The 19,705-nt window shown below is 49.4% G+C and overlaps 2 protein-coding genes across 2 annotated transcripts; both read right to left on the minus strand.

The window, feature by feature from the left end:
* Positions 1 to 2,686: 2,686 nt before the first annotated feature.
* Positions 2,687 to 6,424, minus strand: AMER1 (APC membrane recruitment protein 1). The gene has a single exon (XM_032848753.1). The coding sequence runs from the start codon at positions 6,398 to 6,400 to the stop codon at positions 2,996 to 2,998; it is 3,405 nt and encodes a 1,134-aa protein (XP_032704644.1). The 5' UTR covers positions 6,401 to 6,424; the 3' UTR covers positions 2,687 to 2,995.
* Positions 6,392 to 18,370, minus strand: LOC116861884 (serine, glycine, tyrosine and glutamine-rich protein-like). Its single transcript, XM_032848754.1, has 2 exons — positions 18,166 to 18,370; positions 6,392 to 6,496 (listed from the first exon to the last, which is right to left on the minus strand). Exons 1-2 carry the CDS (start codon positions 18,368 to 18,370, stop codon positions 6,471 to 6,473), a joined length of 231 nt encoding a protein of 76 aa, XP_032704645.1. The 3' UTR covers positions 6,392 to 6,470.
* Positions 18,371 to 19,705: the final 1,335 nt, after the last annotated feature.

Consider the following 19,705-nt stretch of genomic DNA (forward strand, 5'->3'; position numbering starts at 1 on the left):
CCTGCTAGTTGGCCTTCTCTATCCATAGTCACTGGTTCCCCCACGGACTGGTTTCCTCTGAGAATTCTCAAGAACAGAGCTGTCTGGCACTAGATAAGCCTACTGGGTAGCAAGATAACAGCAGACACCTCCTCTCCAATCATATCTTCCTTTGAAATCACATCCACAAGCATTATCCCAGTACCTTGCAATGCAGATATGGTGTTCATCTGGTCACAGCCTAAGATATGTGGGCTTGACATCAACACCTTTAGTAGTCTGAGGCATATCTGGTGCTAACCAAGCAAGCATTGGCTATCTTTGGGGAGAGGACTCGAGATTAGTTGGCTCTCCCAGTGTCAGCCTGTGCTGCCATCAACACATGTCCCCAGCTAGATCTTCCTTTCTCTTTCAGGTTGCAAATAGTATTTGGCCATCAATTGCTTGGATATAGAGTGAGACTCAAAGGAGCCTGCTTCTGTAGCCATACATCCTGACCATTCCTATTTTGGTGGTGAGAATCCTGTCCTTGGGCTGGCAAGGACAGTGAAAGAACTTGCAGACAGCAATGTTGTCCAAACCATTAGATGTTGCTCAGTTCTAGGCCCTGCTCTGTATTTGACTTTCCAAAGCCCAGAAAAATGTGTCAGGATGATCAATGACTATTCCACTCAGGGTCAGCACCTCTCTTATGGCCCTCTTTTCACTGAGAGCAACCCTCTGCCCTTGGCCAAAGTCTGACCATCTACTTTTTCTCTTCTCAGATAGGCTGGAGGCCAGCAGACTCTTGAGGCTGGTGATGGCTCTACTACCTGCTGTGGCTGGCACAGTCCACATGTAGATAGGAGCTTAAACTGCTCTGAAGGACAAGCAGAGAGAGGAGGCAAGTAGTGGGGTTTCCCCTGTTGTAAAGGCATTTGGTGTTTACTTCCTGCCAAACAGCCAGGCCTATATCAACCCCACCCTCCCAGGGCAGCTTTGATAAGAGGCCAGATGGCTGGAATTTGGGCACTTCTCTCCTGGAATGCTGTGCTTGGGGTAAGGAGGGCCTTCCTCATGCTCTTTCTCCAACTCCATGACTTACGTATTCTTCACAATGCAGATGGAGTTAGCCTGGAGAGTTAGTTTGGGTCCTTTGAACAGTGTTAGTGCCATGCAAACTCATGTGTTACTTCCAGGGGCGAAATTTTTATCAAATAGGTTTGCTCTTTGTGGGAAGGAGTACTGACAACCCCAATCTGAGAAATGGTGATAAAAACCAGCACAAATATATTCCCTGGCCAAGAGGATGTTTGCCATAAAATTTGCCCCCTTGACTCAGGGAGTCAATAGACTCTGTTCCCAAGAGCCCTGCTGACCTCTTCTCATAACAGACATGGAGATAAGTGGGATAAGGGACAGGGGCAGGGAGGCAAGGATTATAATTTGGGTCAATACATCCAGGCAAAAAATGTTCCATTTTCTATTTCCAATAAAGAAATTAAAAGGAACCCTCTCTTACTGGTGATTAATGAGAGGCTGAGCCAGGTTAGATTAGCCTGTTGCAATGTCTTCCTGACAGCAACTGTTCTTCACCAGTATTTCCAAGCTAGTCTAACATGAAACCTGTGGATGGAGAAGTGAGTATACTATTCATTCCATAAAGGACTGCAACTGCCATGCAAATCAGAATCCTGCAGCTTAGCAGTGAGGGCAGGTCTTTCCTCTCAAGAAGGCTGGTCCTTTGAGGATGCTAAGGACTTGGTTAATTAGAAGATGAAAGCTCTTTAGAGAACCAGAACATCAGTCTAGATGCCTTTGGTATCCTGTCTCTTGGGAGTGTTAGCCTGGTGCCTCTGGAGCCTCTTTACAGCATCCAAAGGAAGGGGTGGGCAAGGATTAAGGAACTTTTTGCTTCTGGGGGAGAAACTATTGTCTCTTCTAAAAAACTGGGTTACCTTGAGCTCTGCAATATCTAAAAATCTCTCTTGCCAGCAGGGACAAATGGACCTCCCTTTCCTATCCTTCTCTGCAAACTGCAAAAATCCTGACCCCTATAGCCAAGGCTAATTTAGGCTGCTTCTCTTCCTGTGTCTCAATCAAAAGAGTATGTTCCTTGTGATGAGATTATGAAAGTTACCTTTGGAGTAAAAGAAAAATTCAAAAGTGTCCATAACTTAGACATCACAAGCTTAAGAGAGGAAGAAGGGAACAAATTCTATCATTCCACAACTCAAGTTTTATGGCAGTATCTACTCTAGAACTCTATTTTGTCTTCTGTTTGCAACTGAATTAATTTGATCGTTCCATTAAGGGGACAGCATTTTTGTCTTTAACCCAAGCTACGGCAGACCAGGTTAAAAGGCCCCCATCTGGTTACAATGCCAAAGTCTGCAGCAATAGGCAGTGAGACACATGCTACTTGATCCTCTCTAAGGACAGCTAGCTGGGGTGAATAGATTATAATCATCTGACGTAATGGAACAGCTATGCCAAGACTGAAGGCAGTGGGGGTGGGGAGGTTCCATACCATTACTTCACCTTGTTAACAGCAAACAAGCCCCTTGTCCTCAAGTGGGAAGCAGTACAGACCTGGCTGCTCATCAGTGGCTCATTATTCACTGTATGTAGGGGCGTGGCAGGGGTACTAAGGGTTCACCCTGTGTCAAGGATGCGTGCAATATATAGATATATATCTATATATCTATATAGATATAGAATCACTAACTGGGCAACTGGAATAGGCACAGAAGTACAGCATCCCAAATCCTGCATGGGTAACAAGAAACCCCAAAAGGAGAAGCTGGAGCAACAGAGCAGCAGCAGCCTTCTGGGGCAGATGTACTCAAGCCAAATGTAACCACAGATTGGCAGAAGAGGGAAGTGGGAAAACAAAGGCAAAAACTCACAGGAGCTTTCCTTGGCCAAAAGTATTTTCAAGTTAAATAGCAACCCCCATCCCCCCTCCCCTCTGCCCAACCCCTGATCCCCATTCACATGCTCACGCTCCATGCCCCCACTCCAGAACAGATGACAACTACTCAGCTAGCTTTCCATTCACAGCAGTGGAGGAGTAACTGGTGGGAAGAGGGATAGAGGCACCTTGTTCAGCCATCTCCTTTGACAGGTCAAGGCTGGAAGCCCTGTAGTGAATGGTTTGAGGCTGTTGGGGCTCAGGCTGGACCCTGGACAGCTTAGGGATGCCATAAGTGATGCCCACAGGCTTGGACTGGGACAGAGGACTGGGGCTGAATCCTCCAGAACTAGAGGAGCAACTGGGCTCATCAATAGGCAGCAACATATCTTGAGGCCTGGCCCTCACACTCTGAGAGGCCTGTGGTTGCAGGTTATAACAAGGGACCATGGGCAGGGGTAGGTGTGTAGGCCGAGAGAGCTGAGGCCTGAATATCCCAGGTGCCCTTGGCTCTAGATCTGGTACTGACAGCAACATTGACATGGCCACAGGAGGTATGCAACAGGTTGCCTGTTGGCAGGCATATGGAGACTGACCAGAAGACCCATCCAACTGGTTGGGAGTTATCCAGGCGGGGCCTGGTCCCACTGGGAGAGCACAGGAAGCCCAGGCAGGCCAGTCATAGGCCCCTGGTGGTTCAGTATAAAGGGACAAAGGACTGTCTCGGCCCCATTCTTCTTCCTCCTCTTCATTTGAATCTTCCTGCTGAGCGTGAAGCTCATCAGACACTATGTACCCTTGGGCAAGGTGGGAATTGGAGAGCTCCAGTTCCAAGGTTTCCGCAGTGTCCAGGGAGCGACTCCTTCTGTTGAGGGCCATAGCAGCAGGTGGAGGCCGAGGGTGCATGCCAGGCAGTCCCAAGTAGCGAGGGAGACTGCTCACACCCCAGGGCAGACCTTGGTAGAATCGGCTATGGTAGTTACTGAATGTGTGTTTCTGGTAGTAGCCTAGCTCAAAAGCTTCCAAGGAGGCTGCAAGGTCATCATTGTGGAACTCAGGATTCTCTTCACACTTGCCTTCCCCATCCCGTTCCACATCAGCAATATCAAAAGTAACCATAGGGGGCAGTTCAGGGAGGTTTTGAGTGAAGGATGAGTCAGAGTCAGAGCTGCAGGACATGCTGGAGAAGATGTTCCCACTGCTGGTGAACTCCACAAGGGCCTGTGAGAAACTCACAGTGGCATTCCCTTCCTTTTCAACCTCTTCTTCTTCTGGCTCCTCAGGGGGTGAATAAGTAGGGTAGGCCCTCCTGGGAGATCCTCCAAAGCTTGCTTCTTGCATGTCTGGCTCAAACATAGCATCACTTTGGAAGAGCTGCATCAGACAGGTACTTTGATCTTTCTTGGAGCAGATTCCTTCAAAACGCTTCTCCAGAGGACGGAAGTCCCTCCAGTCTGGTTCACTGCTTGCAGTGGCAGGAAAAGCTGAGGTGGTTCTCCGATGGGAAGTCTGAGAGGCCCTTGAAACCCCTGCTACCAGGCCCATCACTGATGGGCCTAAAGGCCTCATCTGATATTCCATGATGGGTTTCTCTTGCCAGGCTTGAACCTCTTGGACTTGAGACTCTTGAGCATGGGCCTCTCGGGCCTGGGCTTCCCTGGCATAGGCCTCTCGGGCTTGGGTCTCTCTGACATGAACTTCTCGGGCATGGGTCTCCCTGGCATGAGTTTGTTGGGTATAGGCCTCCCTGGCGTGAGCCCCTCGGGCACGTGCCTCCTGTGCCTCTCGGGCCTCAAGCTGCTCTCGCCGAAGCTCCCAATACAACAACTGTTTCTGGATGGTCACTAGCCGTTCCTCCTCTGTCTCCATTGCCCCAGGTGGCCGAGAGGAAGAAAAGGGCTCAAAGTTCAAGAAGGGGTCAAATATCTCAGAGCTGTGACCATGAAGGTCATAAAGACAGTCATCTACAGGTGGGGAGGTCTCAAGACTATCATCCGGCTCATAGAACTCATACAGGGCATCTCCACTGTAGCTGTCTCGGGGCAGACAATCCCTGCGGACAAGCCCCAAGGCCTCACCTGAATCATCCTCAAATCCAGGTGTTGTGGAGTCATAATAACCTTCATCACTATTTGGGGCAGAATCTTGCTGGTCACTCTGAGGAGTCAAAAGGTCCCCAGGGGCTAAGCCAGGATAAGATCGAATTGAGTCTAGAAGCATGTAGTCATGGTGGCCTGGGGATGTGACAGGATGGTAGCCCAAATTCAGATTGGACCTTGAGTATATCTGGGCACTTGCCCACAGATATTCTAAGTCATAATCCTCTTCCTCCTTGGCACCCTCTTCTTCCTCCTCTAATTCCAGCTCTTCCTCCTCTTCTTCCTCCTCTTCCTCATCATCATCATCTGGCAAAGCCATCTCCTCCCCACCTCCTTGGTAGGTCACCAGGCAGGAACTTCTCTTGGTCCCATCTCGATTTGCCCTCTGGCCTCCAGAGGCCATGCTGTCTGTCATACTGTCCATGTCCTGCTCTGCTATAATGTCACCACAACCTGTCAGTGAGTCAAAACTTTTCAGGGATGTGACATCCCCAAACAAGAGGCTTAGCTGGTCCCCAACATGGCCATTTGGTGGATTTACCTCTTCTGCCTCCACCTTCTCCCCTGTTTCTGAACTGTGGTACTCCTCTAGGCCAGTGGATTCAGAGGCAGGTTTGGGCTGCAGAAGTGCTGAGGCATAGGCCTCCTTGGGTTTTTCTGGATCTTTGCAGGCTGTCTTCTCAGTGACTGCTGGAGAAGGCTCTGGTACTAAAGTAACTTTTGGCCCAGTAGAATTTTGGGGTTTGGCATTTTCCTTTCTGGGGGCTTGGAGGATATCCTCAGTATGGGCCAGAATGGCTGAGTTCACATGTTCCTGAGGCCTGGCTCTGGCCCCTCGAGGCCCCTTAGCACCTAGCTCACTTTGTTCAGCCCCAGAAACCTTGCTTTTCCGGTGACGGCGGATACTGCTGAAAAAACCTTTCAGTCCTTTCTTTGGCTTGGGCACAGAAGGAGCCTTCTCAGCCCCAGCTTTCTCTGTGGCTCCAGCTGCAGATGTCTTGCATCTGGAGCCGGTCTCCAAAACCCCATGGGCACTCTGGGAACTGGGAAGTTGGCAGGGTGATTCAGGCAAGGGTAAGGCAAAGCTGGTTCCTTCAATGACAATATCTTCAGGGCCACAGGCTGCTTCATTCAGGCCATCATGGGTCTTACTCTTGCTAAGATCCTTCTTGGAGAAGCTTTTGCCAGAACCTTTGCTTCGCCCTCCTCCAAAGAAACTAGGTAGGGTACAGATGCCCTTCTTGCCACCAAAAAGTTTCATGGCAGTTTTCCTCAGCCTACCTGGACCAGATGATGGTGGCTCTGATACTGTCCCTTCTGTTATCTCAGCTGCCTTGTTCTTGGCTCCTTTCTCTGCCCTTTGGTCCTGGGTGTCCATAGAGGCTACTGCTTCCTTGGTCTGAGAAGCTTCATCCTTTCCAGTCTCCATGGTGATGGGGACAACTCAGGTATGTTCAGCTAGAAAAGCAGCCTTCTGGCTTCCAAGCAGTGTTACATCATCAGTCAGGAAGCATCCCAGTTGGATCCCTAGAGGAGATGAGAGGAAAAAAATAGAGTATACTGGTAAGCAAGCAGCCAGGCTGGGTTTGTTTTCATAGGTGTCTGTTATTTCAGACTTGAGAGGAACCAGAACCAGAAAGAAAGTAAAAGAAAATGTAGGGAAAACTTAATGCATTCCATATGGTTGGCTTGCTGGGCCAGCCTCCTCTGGGCCCCAAGGCAACAAAACCCTACATTAAAACAAGAGACAGCCCCTCATTGGGTTCATTCCCTTCAGGCCACCCTAGTCCTATAACACTGGCCAGGGGTATCTGCAGATGTGGGAAATACTCACTTGTGCTACTGACTGCAGGAGGAATTATCAAAGGGTTAAGGTAGGGGGAGGCTGGAAAGGCAGCAGCTCTGATGACAGAATTTTTTAAGATCATTTGGCAAAATAGCCCATTGAGTCCTCACTGGTCTCTGCAGGACCCAGGCCTCAATTTCACATTAGTCTGGGTTCTCACTGACATTTTTCCTGGGGCTAGAAAGAAAAGTATACCTGAAGTTTCACCTCTTCTCCCTAGGCTCCCTAGATTGCCTACATGCACAGACTCAGACCTTCAGAAGCCCAGAATAAGAACCTCACAGATCCATATTCCAGAGATGCAATCCAGGATCTGCTTAAAAGCACATGGTGGTTTTGAGGCAAGGCACTCTCTAGACTTCAGTGTCTTTGGTCCAAGAGGCCTAGCAATACTTGCCCCTCAAAATGGTTATGTGAGGGGTAGGTATAGGTCAGATTCTATTGACTGTTCTGCTGGGAAAAATTTTTAATGTGGCTCTTGGCAACTGGAACCCCATGTTCCACTTTAGAATTGTGAGGCAAACTATTTCTTCTCTACTGCCTTCATTATTTTGGCCCCGATCTAGCTCCCTATCTAGAAAGGGAACTCCTTGAAGGCATAACTCCACATGATTCATGTTCCTAGCCTAGAAGTTAGGCTCTCAACAGCTATTAAATAAATAAACCTGGTACAAGGCACACCCTTCTGGTCTCCCAATTCTCCAAACATCCAAATGCCACAGAGATGGAATAAAAATGACTATTCACCACCCACCCCAACACATGTCCTCCACCCCAAGTCTGATATATTCACTCTAGTGACTCCGGCTGGTTGACAGATGGATCAATGACCAGCCTGCTAAAACCTGATGACCTATCTCTGGAAAGTTCCTCACCACTGTGTCCCCTCTCTGTAGGACAGCCGCTAGTAGACAGGGAGCTAGGGTAAACAAAGGAGGCAAAACAACTGCTAGGAACCAGAAAGAGACAGGCAAGCCCTGCTGGTATCCCAGGAGTAGTTTGTCAGCACATCAACCTTATAATTGTTTGCAACAGTGATAAGACTCACATATTCACCTGCAGTGGAAGATTATGGACCAGCACTGGGGGTAGAGAGACTGGCAGCTTAACTAGTCCCTGACCTAATCAGAGGAACCTTCCTGGAGCCCCTGATCCTGTCCTGCAAACATTAATTTTGTGCCTTGCACCTTGCTTGGCTTGACAGTTGAACTATCAGTGTGACCAGCCTTCCATCAGGAGCACTCTGCATAACTGATTATTAAACTTGGAGCAAGATAATGGCTGGTTATCCAGAAAATAAAAGAGAAAAGATATCACCTGATCCCTTCTCTGTAGAGATAAGTAATATCATTTGCTCAGGTTAGGGTTTGTTTTTTTTTTTTTTTCCTGGATGACATATTTTTACATGATATTGTTCCAGCTCAGCTCCCCCTCCCCCATAAGAGTTATCCCTACAGTAAACACTGCCACCATCACCTCAAAATACACAATCCTGCACACACACACAACCATTCAGAGTCTTCTCCTCAGGGATAGGATGGGAACAGGGGCCCTATCATCTATCTGATAGATAATTAATTAGTTAATAATAAATAAATAAATAGAGATGTTTTTATTTCAACCCTGAAAATATTGACAGTGTTGTCATTTATGGTGCTAGACATGGGAGAGATGGGACAGCAGTGGTGGAGTTGTTCATGAAATTGTATTCCCCTCTATGGAATTTATTAAACTCAACCTCTCCTAAACATTTGGTAAGTAATAGACATTGAGATTAGTTTTGCAAGGTAGGCCAAGAAGGGAGAACCCCTAGCTAGTGCTTTTGGTGGGAGTACCTATATGTAGGATACAATATAATACAGGTCTTAAAGAAGATTCCCCCATCTTAAGATGCATGGTGGAATATTGTTCTTTATACCTAGCTATCATACCCCAGGATAAATCTGAAAAGCAGAAAGACACCCCCCAGGCTCAGAAAAGCTACCTTGAGGAGAAGGCATTCAATCTAGGCCTTGTCAGACAGGAGTTAGTAGAAATGGCAATAATTTAGGGGAAGGGATGAATGAGACTAGTAAGTATGGCTGGGCATCAGGAAGACCAAGGGCCAAGAGAAAAACCTCACAGGCATAAACATCCTTGTGGACAAAAGGCTGAATTTCCCTGCTGGGTTTGGGGATGGAGTTCCCATGAATGGAGGGATTAGGCAAATTGAATCTTAAAGAGGGTTGCTTTCCAGAAACTTGATGCCCTGGCTACAAGACAGTTCCTATAGGCCTTCTCTTGACCTTGCTCCTGAGCTCCACTAGGGTAAAAGCCAGACCACTACTTTCTACATTGTCCCCCTCCCTGCCACATGAATCTTCAGTGTGTTGTGGAAGGAGCCACAACACATGTTAGGGTTCCAGGCCATGCTAGGGGACCCTAAACAGGCCAAGGCACCCTTCTTAGGCTTGAGAACTTATGGAGATCACTAGAGTGGTATAAGAATTACATGACATAATGGACACTAAACAGACTTTGTAAACAGTAAAGTGCAGTGCAAATGAGAAAGATTAACATTACTGTTATTATTATCATCTTCCAAGTCAGATCCCAGTTTCTTAGAAAGTAGTAGACCACATGTAAAAGGCCACTTATTTGGGAAAGGCATTCACTGTGAGGAGCCGGAGGGACCAGTTATCTTGGCCATTCTGAGGAAGAGCCAGGTGTGGGGGATTTTAAAAACAGGAGCGTGGATTTATATAAAGTCCTCTGCTAAGGGTAGTTTTAAAAGTGTGTGTGTGGTGAGAGTGGGTGAACTAGGCAGGCATATCTCTGGACTGGGATTCTCTCCCTACAACTTCAGGCCTTCCTCCTAAGTAGAACCAGGGTGTCATCTTTGCTGGCAAGGACCAGCCTTGAAGTTACTGTCTCCCATTCCCTACCTTGTCCTTCCCAGGGCATGTACCTCCCTACAGCCACCCATAATGTTTATTATGTCTCCCCAAGACAGCAGAACAGGAGGTGGCAAGGATCACCCATAGCTGGTATCCCCCTAGCCCAGCCTATCTAGCTACCTCTACCTCTGGCCCAGATCCCTTCTCCACTCCTTGCTACCCTACCTGGTCCCATTGCTGTCCTTCCCTAATGGGCTATGTGCCTTTATTTGGGACCACAGAATCAACTGGCCAGTAGAGTGAAGTGGGGCAGAAGGCAGAGGACTGCAAGGGACAGACTCTGTAACCCTTTCAGGTTGGAGCTGACTCCCCTCATGGTTCCTGCCAAGAAAGTGGTCCTGCCAGATGCAGGGCCCCTCAACCCTTGGGTTTCTCAACCTGTGTGGCTAAGTTTCTGGTGGACTGGTGGGTAAGGGAATACTCTAAGGGTACTCTGTGATCCCTGCTGTTTATTGCAGTTGCTTCTGTCATGGCAGGGAGTGGGATATGGTCATCTCTGCTCCCAGGACCAGCCTCAGGTCATGCTGGGACCAGTGGAAGGCTGGCTGCTAGGGCAGAACTTGTTTTTCCTCCCTTCCTCTCAAAACACAAGCAGGAGACCAGACACAAACTTGCCCCAGGAATCCTTCTTAGTGAGGAGGAAACAGCTGCAGCCTGAGACTTACATATTTTGCTCCCAGCCCAGCTTCCTAGGGCCAGTTCAGCCAACTTAGAGTTAAGGGAAGAAGTCTGTGGATTCATATAGTAGCTCCAGAGGCATGACCTTAACCAGTCATACTTCCCTAGACCTCCACCAAGCAGCTTTCCTGGGGGCAAGACTACTCTGCGCCCATCTTGTGCTTGCATATGGGAGCATGGTAACTAAGGAAGCCATGCTAAGGATAGGAAGTCCTTCCTTCAACAAGAGTAGGCCAGTTCTGCACTATAATCAGCTCTGCCTACCTGGGGGAAATCCAGCAAGTTCCTTCAGTTTCCTCAACTGGAAAATGAGGCTATTGAGAGTGTCTATCTCTAAAAACCATTGTAAGGAACAAAACCAATTTATATATGTATACCAAATAAAATTCAGTATATAGCAGAGGCTCAAAAACATAGCAACTAATTTTTTAAAATATTTTCTTTAAACTATAGTTGGACAATTTCCAGCAGCAAAACTCCTTGTTTTTTGTTAAGTCACCAAAACTCCTTGGGCCTCAAAACCCCCAAGTGGTAAATGAGGGTGACTATGTAGTTATCTCACAGGAGGCTTTAGCTGTTATTTTAGCCAACCTTTGATGTTCAGGGACCTAAAATGTTGCCTCCAGTCAGCTAGTGGTTAGCAGCTCTGGATTATTTGGGAATTTCAACTAGCCAGGGTCTCTAGTCCAGAAAGGTAAACAATTCAAATTCAGTTAAAGGTATCAACATCAAAAGAAATGCAAATCAACAGACACCCTTCACCCAATGGGGCACTTACCAGGTTACAAAGCACAGCCCACTCCTTCACCTCCCATTTGCCATTCCCAGAAATCCACTAATAAGTCCTGTTAGGAGATACAAACTCCTTGTCATCTTGTCACAGAAAAGGAAACTATCTAGACTCCAGGAGAAGTCTTGAGTAAACTGACACAGTGGGATGGTGACAGAGCTACACCAACCCCCAGGCTGCTGGAGTTCCCCTTCCAATGCCATTTTGCTGCACAGGGCTAACTCCCAATTGAAGGAGGAAGACTGAAAGCAAGGACTGTACAGGTTCCCCTCCTACCTGAAAGCCATCTTCTTCTTCTCCCCTTGCACCCCTGTCCCAGCCAAGCTGAGCTTTCTCTGAAGCACTTCCAGTCCTCACTTGGCTGCCACTGTTTTGGCCCCACCTAGCACATTCCAGAAAGAATGCTGACTTCAGAATACAAGGGTTGCCAACCCAGACTATGGCTACTCCCCTCATCAGCAATTCCACCACCACCATTCCCAAATTGTGGATCACATTCCTTTACTTTCCTTTCCCTTGGGAGATAATTTTGAGGTGCCAAAAAAGGTTCAAACAGAAACTTGCCACTGGGGACAAAGATGCAAAATATGATGCTATTATTTAAAGGAAATGACCTACGAGATGATCTGGAACTGGAATCAATCATTTCTAAAGCCCACAGTCAAGGTCCACTCTCAAGACCATTTGTTCAGGACCTGAAGGAAGGGCTGCCTGGCTTGGCATCCTTTTGTGAAGCTATACAGACTTCTGGCAGACTTATACCCAAGCTACACCTGCAACCACATCTCCCCTAACTTGCATCCTTACTATTAAGGAGCACCTCCTCTCAAGGCAGTATCCCATAACCTCTAGATGCAGCACAGACCCCAAAATGGGCCTCCTTTCCTTGGATCCCATTTCACCACCACCATCTCCTCAAATGAGTTAACATACTCAGCCTAGGGACTATCTGTTCATCTCTCTCCAATGGGTCCTTTTTCATCTTATAGTCACTACATAGAGCACAGAGCAGGAGCTCAAACAACACTGGTTCAACTGAAATCCAAATTCAGCTGGAGTTTGTCAGCCCAGAACTAAAATGCCAGCTTCATCCCTTACAAGTGGTAGGGTTTGAAAAATAGGCCTAACCTCTCTGGGACTCATTTGAGTCTTACCTAGAAAATGAAGAAAATGCTACCTATCATGCAGAATCACTGTAAGAATTAGAGATGATAAATGGAAAGGATAAATTGCTCCCTAGTTACTGAGCAGATGTTCAATAAAAGACCCTTGTGATAGGTCCTCTTACAGTCAACTTCTCCACTCTAGCTCCTCAGCTGCCAGTCCATGTCCTCTGAAGAGGACATAAGCCTCTTAGCTGAGCTCCTTCTGGTCCTTCCCTGCCACAACACTGGAATCCCATCTCTTCCCTCCCCTTCTTCCATCTCCTCCCACACCCTTGCCAGATTCATTTCTACTATCTTGATTATAGTGCATCACTCCTCTACTTACCAAATTATTCCACACCACCTACAGAATCAGGGTCAAACCCCTGAGGGGTCAAAGGGTCAAACCCCTTTCTCTGGCCTTCAAGACTCACTCTCCCTGCATGTCCCTTACAGGTTTCCTAGCCTCACTTCTCTACCCTTTAGACCCAAATACATAGGGACTTCCCCAGTGTAGGAGGTATGGTCACCCGGGCATCACTTCCTCCTAGAAATTGGCTTTTCTGGTAAGCCTTTTTGATGCCCCACTTTCTCCTGAGTCTGCTAAGGTTCCCTGTCCAGCTTACCTGGAATGATGGGGATTCTGGGAGCTAACCCATCTCTTTGATACTCCCCTCTCAGGCTCCCAAACTTCCTTAGAGAAGAATATATCTGAGATGGATGTCATGCCTGCTTAGTAAGACTTCTACTATGTCAATATTAAACCAGCAAGGGTGACATCAAAGACAGGCGCCCCTTCCCCCCACCCAGTTCAGATGAAGAATAAGAGGATCTAACTCCAGGGAGACAGAGATGACAAGGCAGCTAAGGAAAGCCTGAAGAGGAACAGCTGGGCTAAATGAACGATGGAGACCCTGAACTTTCCCATGTATCCACTTCCCTATATATACCATACCCTATATAAGAGGCCAGGTAAGGAAACAGGCTTGGGAGGGGATCAGAATCAGGGTATCAGTGTACTTAGAGGAAGAAATCTTGAAAGGAGGGGCAAGAGCTTTATGTTCCTATGTAACCTTGAGCAAATCCCTTCCCTGTTAAGGGCCTCAGTTTCCCCATTTAGTTTCCCCATTTAGAAGTTTCCCCATTTAGAAATGGGACACTGAACTAGGGGTCTGCTTGCCCTAGGCTGTGTGAGAAGCTGGGAGAAGAGTAGTCCTGTGCCCAGTTTTCTAGTGGCTGCAGAAAGAGGAGACATGATGGGGCCATGTGATTTTGGGGGTCCTAGGCTTCAGTGGGAGGCCTGAATGCCTTAATGGTTGGGCTCAGTATACCACTGCACTACAGCCCAGCCTCACTCCTCATGCCTCCATCCAGAGAACACTGCCCAACACTATTTTTTCAAAATGCGCTAGGCCTGGCCTGCAAATATGTCCTATATGTCCAGAGGGGAGGGAGAACAGAACTGGCCCAGCAATCTCTCCCCTGAGCAGCAGGGAGGGCTGAAGAGTTCTGCCTGCCTGGAGAAGTTGGATTAGTATCTGCTTGGGGAAAAAACAAACAAAAACTGTAGGAGATGAAAGCACTGAAGGCTCTGCAATAAGAACTGCAGATCAAAAGGTCCAAAATGCCCCTGCGGCACCAGTATGCCTACCTCTGCTGCCACCAAGGCCTCTCATATTATTTTATTCATTGTCCATAATTATTCCCTAATCCCAAAAGAGGAGGTGTGGAAAAGCAATGCACCCTCACTCAGCGGGCACCTCCTCAGTGGTTTTGGTTTCCTTAACTTTCTTCCTGGAGATACACTTACACATACACAGGTTTGAAAAATAAGACCAAGGAGAGAAGAACAAGACCAAGGCAATTATTTAATTCAGAGAACAGTAGTTGGGAGTGGGGAGAGACAGTTTAATGCCCATGAAATCGTCAGGGGTTTGTTAAGCAAGAACAATGATAGCCAGCTGCCCCCAACCTCACCCCCCAACAAACACACACATACACTCACACACACACTCATGCATGCACACACACGTGCAAGCATACAAGGTTTATATACAGCATGAGAGGCTCAGCTTAGCCCTGAGAAAGAACTTCCTGGCAGTGTGAGATGTGTGGCCAAGGAATGAGTGACACAGGGAGGAAATGCCTCCTCTGGAGGCTTTATCTTTATCATCTAGTTTATCTGCCTGGATTGAATTAAGGCAGGGGAACTGATGAAATAACACTGGGCATGCCCTCTTCTAGCCTCAAGTAGCCAATCTGAAAGTGAGGGGTCTGGAAGCCCCCTTTCCCTCTTTGTTTCTACAAGCAAGCCAGTGACCTGTCAGGCTTGCTGTTTTTTATTTCCTTATTCCCCTGCACCAGCGGAGCAGGGCTGCCCCCACACTTCATACACACACTTTCAGCCAGTGTAAATATAAGTTTTTGAGGAATTGTTAACCCTTCCACTATATTAAGAGAGAATGTGTGGACTTCCAACTTCTTCCAGCTACCTCCCCTCCTTCAGAAACTTTCAGCCCCCAACAGGCTGCAGACTAAGACCAAGAAGCAAAATAGACATGAAAGGGAAAGTAGAGTTCTCCAGATGGGGCCCCCAACCCAAACCCAGCACCTCTCTCTTGAGGAATGGAAGAGGTGAGGAAGGTTAGAGATTGCTTAGTAAGATTTGTATCAAACAGGGGCCATTGGAGACAGTGGGATACAGTGTAAGAGCTCTTGCACAGGAGGCAGCAGCCCATTCCCACATGCTGTGTGACTGTAAGGAAGTCCCTGTTGCTTTCCAAGACTGTTTTTCCATCTTGTAAGCACAGGAGCCCAAACTGGTGCTCCCTGAAGGCCTGTCCAGTTGGAAGGATGGGGATCAGCAGAGGCCTGGGGAATACTTAGCCTCTACCACATTGGTATGTAGTTACTCTAGGCACCCTCCTTCAATTTCACTCCCCCAAAATGCTTAAAGGAAGTCAACATGGTACAACTTCCCTCCAGAGAGAGCTGCCCCTCAGTTCTACATCCAGATCCAAAGGTGACTTCTTACAGTTCCACCTTATAGCATGCTTTCCAATCGTGAAGACCCCTTTCTAAAATCCCATATTATTATGGCATATTTCTACCCACACATAGAAGTATCAAAACCTCCCAGTTTTCCATTCTTCAATGGCTCCTTCTCCCATTCTCCCAAGATCAGATGTCCATTCCACAGCCTCACATTTGAGGATCCCTACCACTGGGCACCAACCTCCTCTCTACCTTAAATCCAACAATCTCAACCAGAAAAGACTAAGTCACATCTCTCAGCCTGGCTGCCAACAACCCCCTTGCATTCCTAATTTTGCTTATGCCACTACTATGCCTAGCCAAACCCCTCTACTTTCTGGAAGTTTCCAGGGTAATCACCCTGCATATACAGATTTCTCCTCTCTCTCCATGTAGTATGTCTCGAGGCTCATGAATTAGCAATGAAAGATATATGTAGTCTGAGGCCTGGGTAGTACAGATCTTGAGCTTGTTAAAGGGAGACATGATTTTTTTTTCTTGTGGTTGCAACCCATCACCCTTCTCCATTCTCACTGGGCATACTCAGTAAATATCTGAGCATTGAGTATCATTTCCCTAAGCACTTTCATATGGATCAGGACAAGTGCAACTTGGAGAGATAAAGGTCTTCTTGAAAGCTCCAAAAAGACAGCAAGTCTTTCTAGAGCATTCAAGAACTGCTATGCATTGCTAGGCTTTGAGAGGGTTGTGGCTGAGTTCAAGGTTTCATTTACCCCTTGGAGGGGTTCTGAAAGAACCTAGACATCCATGATATCAGGGAGACAAAGTAGAGGCAGGGAAACTTATAGTTTGCCTCCTATTATAATTTAAACCCCCAAATAGCCAAGGGATGCAGGCAAGCCTGTAGGAGTTCTGAGCAAGAAGAGGTCATTATGGGTTGGAAGAGACAGGCAGAAAAGACACTCAGGAGAAGGTGGGCCCAGAGCTGGGACCTGAGAGGGAAAAAGATTTTGCACAGTGTGGGTAAGTGGATTTGGGTGTGAGGAGGGGAGTTATACAGAGAAGATATAATAGGTGGCTGTTGGTTTGAGGCAGGGCAGAGAGCAGGTCCAGCCCTGTGCTGGAGATACCCAGCTGCAAATAGAGGGTTGGTTTCCTTTGGTGCCTGATCAAAGTGGCAAGAAGTGACTATAGTGTATTATCTGCAGCACTGGCTGGTGTCACAAAGGTCCTCAGCTAGCTTTCCCCCAACTGAGGGATTTACTCCTCTCAAACACCCCAGTTTTGCAGTCCACAGGGTTCTCCACCCTCAGAGGCTGGTCAAAGGTCCAAGAAGAGCTTGCCAGGCCCCTTGGTCACTCCCTCTCTCCTGTTCTTTGGAAAAGCCTAGAGTTTATTGCCAGAGGCAAACCATGGTGCAGTGACTGAGCAGTGATGGGTGGAGCTGCACTGGGAAGCGGGGAGAGGGCTCTGCTAAATGCCCTCAGGTAGGGCAGGGAGTCCAACAGCACAGTGCCCTCCACCTAGTCCATGCCCATGACTATGTGACAGGCTGGCAGAGCCACAGAGGGAAATGTTTGTGTGTAGAAGGAGGCTCCCCTTGACCCTGTGGGCTGTGACAAGATGAGACTGACCAACCAAGGCCAGCTCTGCGGGGCCAGTGCAGTTGCTACCTGGGCACCTGGACTGTGGAGCGCATGGAGGGCACAGCCCCTCTTCACCAGGGCGCTTGGGCAAAGTCCTGCAGTCAGGTGGTCACCAGTGTCAGAGGTGTCTGCAGTAGACAATGACAGCGGCTCAGCAGGCTGTGTATTTTAAGTAACTGCGAAGTTGGAGGGTTTGGCTGTCTCTGTAGCTCTCTCACACAGACCCAGAGGGTGCGTTCTCTACTACAATAATTGCTCCCTTGGCCTCTGGCACAGAAATTACCCCCCCCAACATGATGCTTATCGCTATTTTTAAACGGGAGGCGGGAGAGAGAAAAGCGGCCAGAGCTCTGCAAGGGGAGATGAGGCGAGGTGAGTGGGGACAAAGCGGCCTTGCAGATCTAACCCAAGTACTAGACTGAGCTGCAGCTCTAAACTAAGGTCCAGCAAGAACTCCGTTGCCAGCCCGCCTATCTGCGGGGGCGGGCGCCAGATGTGCCTGGAGGCCCAGGAGCAGGGGGTGCGGCTGGTTGGGGCCCACAAGGCCGAGGTTCCTAAGTGGGCAGCCGACAGGCCCAACTCAGCTCCCTGAGAGAGGAGGCAGACAGTGTGGCTAGCCCAATCCATGTCAAAGCCAGTATCCACTGGGCCCAGGCCAGCGCGCGGGCTCCATCCGCAGAGGGGAGAAGGAGGCAGGGGATGCGCAGGGGAGGGAAGGGGAGGCAGCTGGGCCGCTGGCGTGAGCAATACCCACGTAACACAGCTGTTCCAGCTAATGTGCTACAACAAAGCTGTGGAGCTCCCGGCCTACAAATACACCGCTGGGGGTGTTGGCTCGTGGCTCCCCTCCCGGGTCAGTGCGGTAGCACGTGTGGGCCCCATCCCCGCCTCCCACGAGATCCTGGAGGCATGGCCCAGGCTAGCCTGCTTGCCTGCCCGCCCTCTGTACCCCCTCTAGCCGCGGTCGCCCGCGCCCAGGGGACTCTGCTTTGCCCCTCACCAGCCAGTCCTCATCGCGGGTTCCCAGGGGGAACGGAGAGCGGCCTGGATGTCCACTGGCCCAGCCCTTGAAGCCCCTCTTCAGGCGGCCAGAGCGGAGCACGCGGGATTACACCGGACGGCCGGCAGGCGGAGGCTCCCGGCTGCGCACAACGCTTACCCCGCCGGGTCGGGTTTCCAGCCCGGTTATTGTCTGCTACGCCGCCCTGGCCAGGGCTCGAGCCTAGGCTGCTGAGGCTGAGATCGCCGCCACCGCTGCTCCCGCCGCCGCCGCCGCCGCCGCCGCCGTCGCCGCCGCCGCCGCCACGGCTCCAGTCACCTCCTGTACTGGGTCCCCTTCCCCAGGCTTGGGGGAGCTCCCCCATATCCCCTCCCCATGGACTCCACAGCCACAGGGTGGGGCGTCAGCGCCCTGATTGGCAGGCGTTTGGCCCAATCGCAACGGTGGGAAGGCGTGTCCCCCTCCGCCCACTGTTTTCCTTGGTGTATTGCCCTTTAAATGCAAATAAGCGCGGGCGTGGTGTTTGCTGGGGGGCGGAGAGGGTGAAGAGCCCCTTGCCAGGATTCCCCATTCCCACCCCCCACACTGGGCGGTTTGTGGCTGGGCGGCCCAGTGAGCTCGCTGGGCCGGTTCCGCCCGGATGGGGCTCGCTGGAGCCCTGGAGTTCGGTTTCGGTTTTACATGCACTCCCATTTCCGTGGACGCTGAGCAATCGTGCTGAGGCGCCCTGGCCGCCACCCGGCAGTTTATTCCAGAGCGACAGACGGGCAAGGAGAGGCGGGGTGGAGAGGCTGGGGAACCTGGGGGACTGCAAAGCCCCTTGGCGCCTCGCTGGGCCAACCTTATTTGTAGAGATCGGGCTCCCAGGCGCGGCGCGTGCCGCCAGGTTGTTCAGAGGGATTACTTACCTGCCAGGAAAGCCAGTTGCAGCGTACATGCCCCAGCTTTGGCCTCTCAGGCGCACCAGGGCCCTTAGGGACAATTGAGGTCAGTTTGCACCCATTACCCAAGGGCCTGCTGTTGCTCAGAGAAGGGAAAGCGTTTCCCTGAGGTCACCTAACCTGCCAGCGACGGGGGTGGATCTGGAATTAGAACCCCAGGCTACTTCCCTAGGCTGCTCTCATTTTTCTCTGGAGAGACCTGTTCCTGTAGTTTGACACTCACCCAAATTTCACACCTTTCATGGAACAAGAGGGGATCTCCAAGGCCTCTAGAGGACCCCACAAACTTCTCATGGTAAGCCAGGCTTTGTGCAGTTCCCTGTCCCTGAAAAGTCTAGAAATTGAGAGAAAATTCTTATCTGGGCCCTTACTGGAGGTCAAGGCTGAAGATAAAGTGAGGAGGCCTGTACCAGCATTGCTGGCTTCTGTGTTTGGGATGTGGCAGGTGACCAGCCCCAGCTTGGGTCTTAACTAGCCTGAGGGCAGTAAGTGACTGCCAAGGACTAACTAGTGAGCTGAGGCAATAAAGAATCCAGTTCTACCACTAGCTCAAGAAAATCCAGAAGGAGCTACCCCTAAAACTCAGCATATCGAAAAGGGTGGGGGGATTAAAGTTGAAGAGAGGAAAGATTAGAGAACAATGCCTGCTATTTTTGCATTTCAGAAGGAGTATTCACTCTTGCTCTACAGGGTCCTATCTGCCTTTGAAAAGATCCAGCAGCTAGACAGGACAAAGGAGGACTGTTGCCTCTGCTGTG

The sequence above is a fragment of the Lontra canadensis genome, unplaced genomic scaffold (genome assembly GCF_010015895.1).
Source record: "Lontra canadensis isolate GAN:19392208 unplaced genomic scaffold, GSC_riverotter_1.0 scaffold207, whole genome shotgun sequence".
NCBI classification, from domain to species: Eukaryota; Metazoa; Chordata; class Mammalia; order Carnivora; family Mustelidae; genus Lontra; species Lontra canadensis.

Bases quoted from the DNA above. Each gene is read 5' to 3' on its own strand.
- AMER1 (XM_032848753.1), bottom strand. From the start codon at position 6,400: ATGGAGACTGGAAAGGATGAAGCTTCTCAGACCAAGGAAGCAGTAGCC.
- LOC116861884 (XM_032848754.1), bottom strand. From the start codon at position 18,370: ATGGGGGAGCTCCCCCAAGCCTGGGGAAGGGGACCCAGTACAGGAGGT. The intron at 6,497-18,165 runs GTAAGCGTTGTG...TCTCCTCTAGGG, and splicing joins TGGAAACCCGACCCGGCGGG to ATCCAACTGGGATGCTTCCT.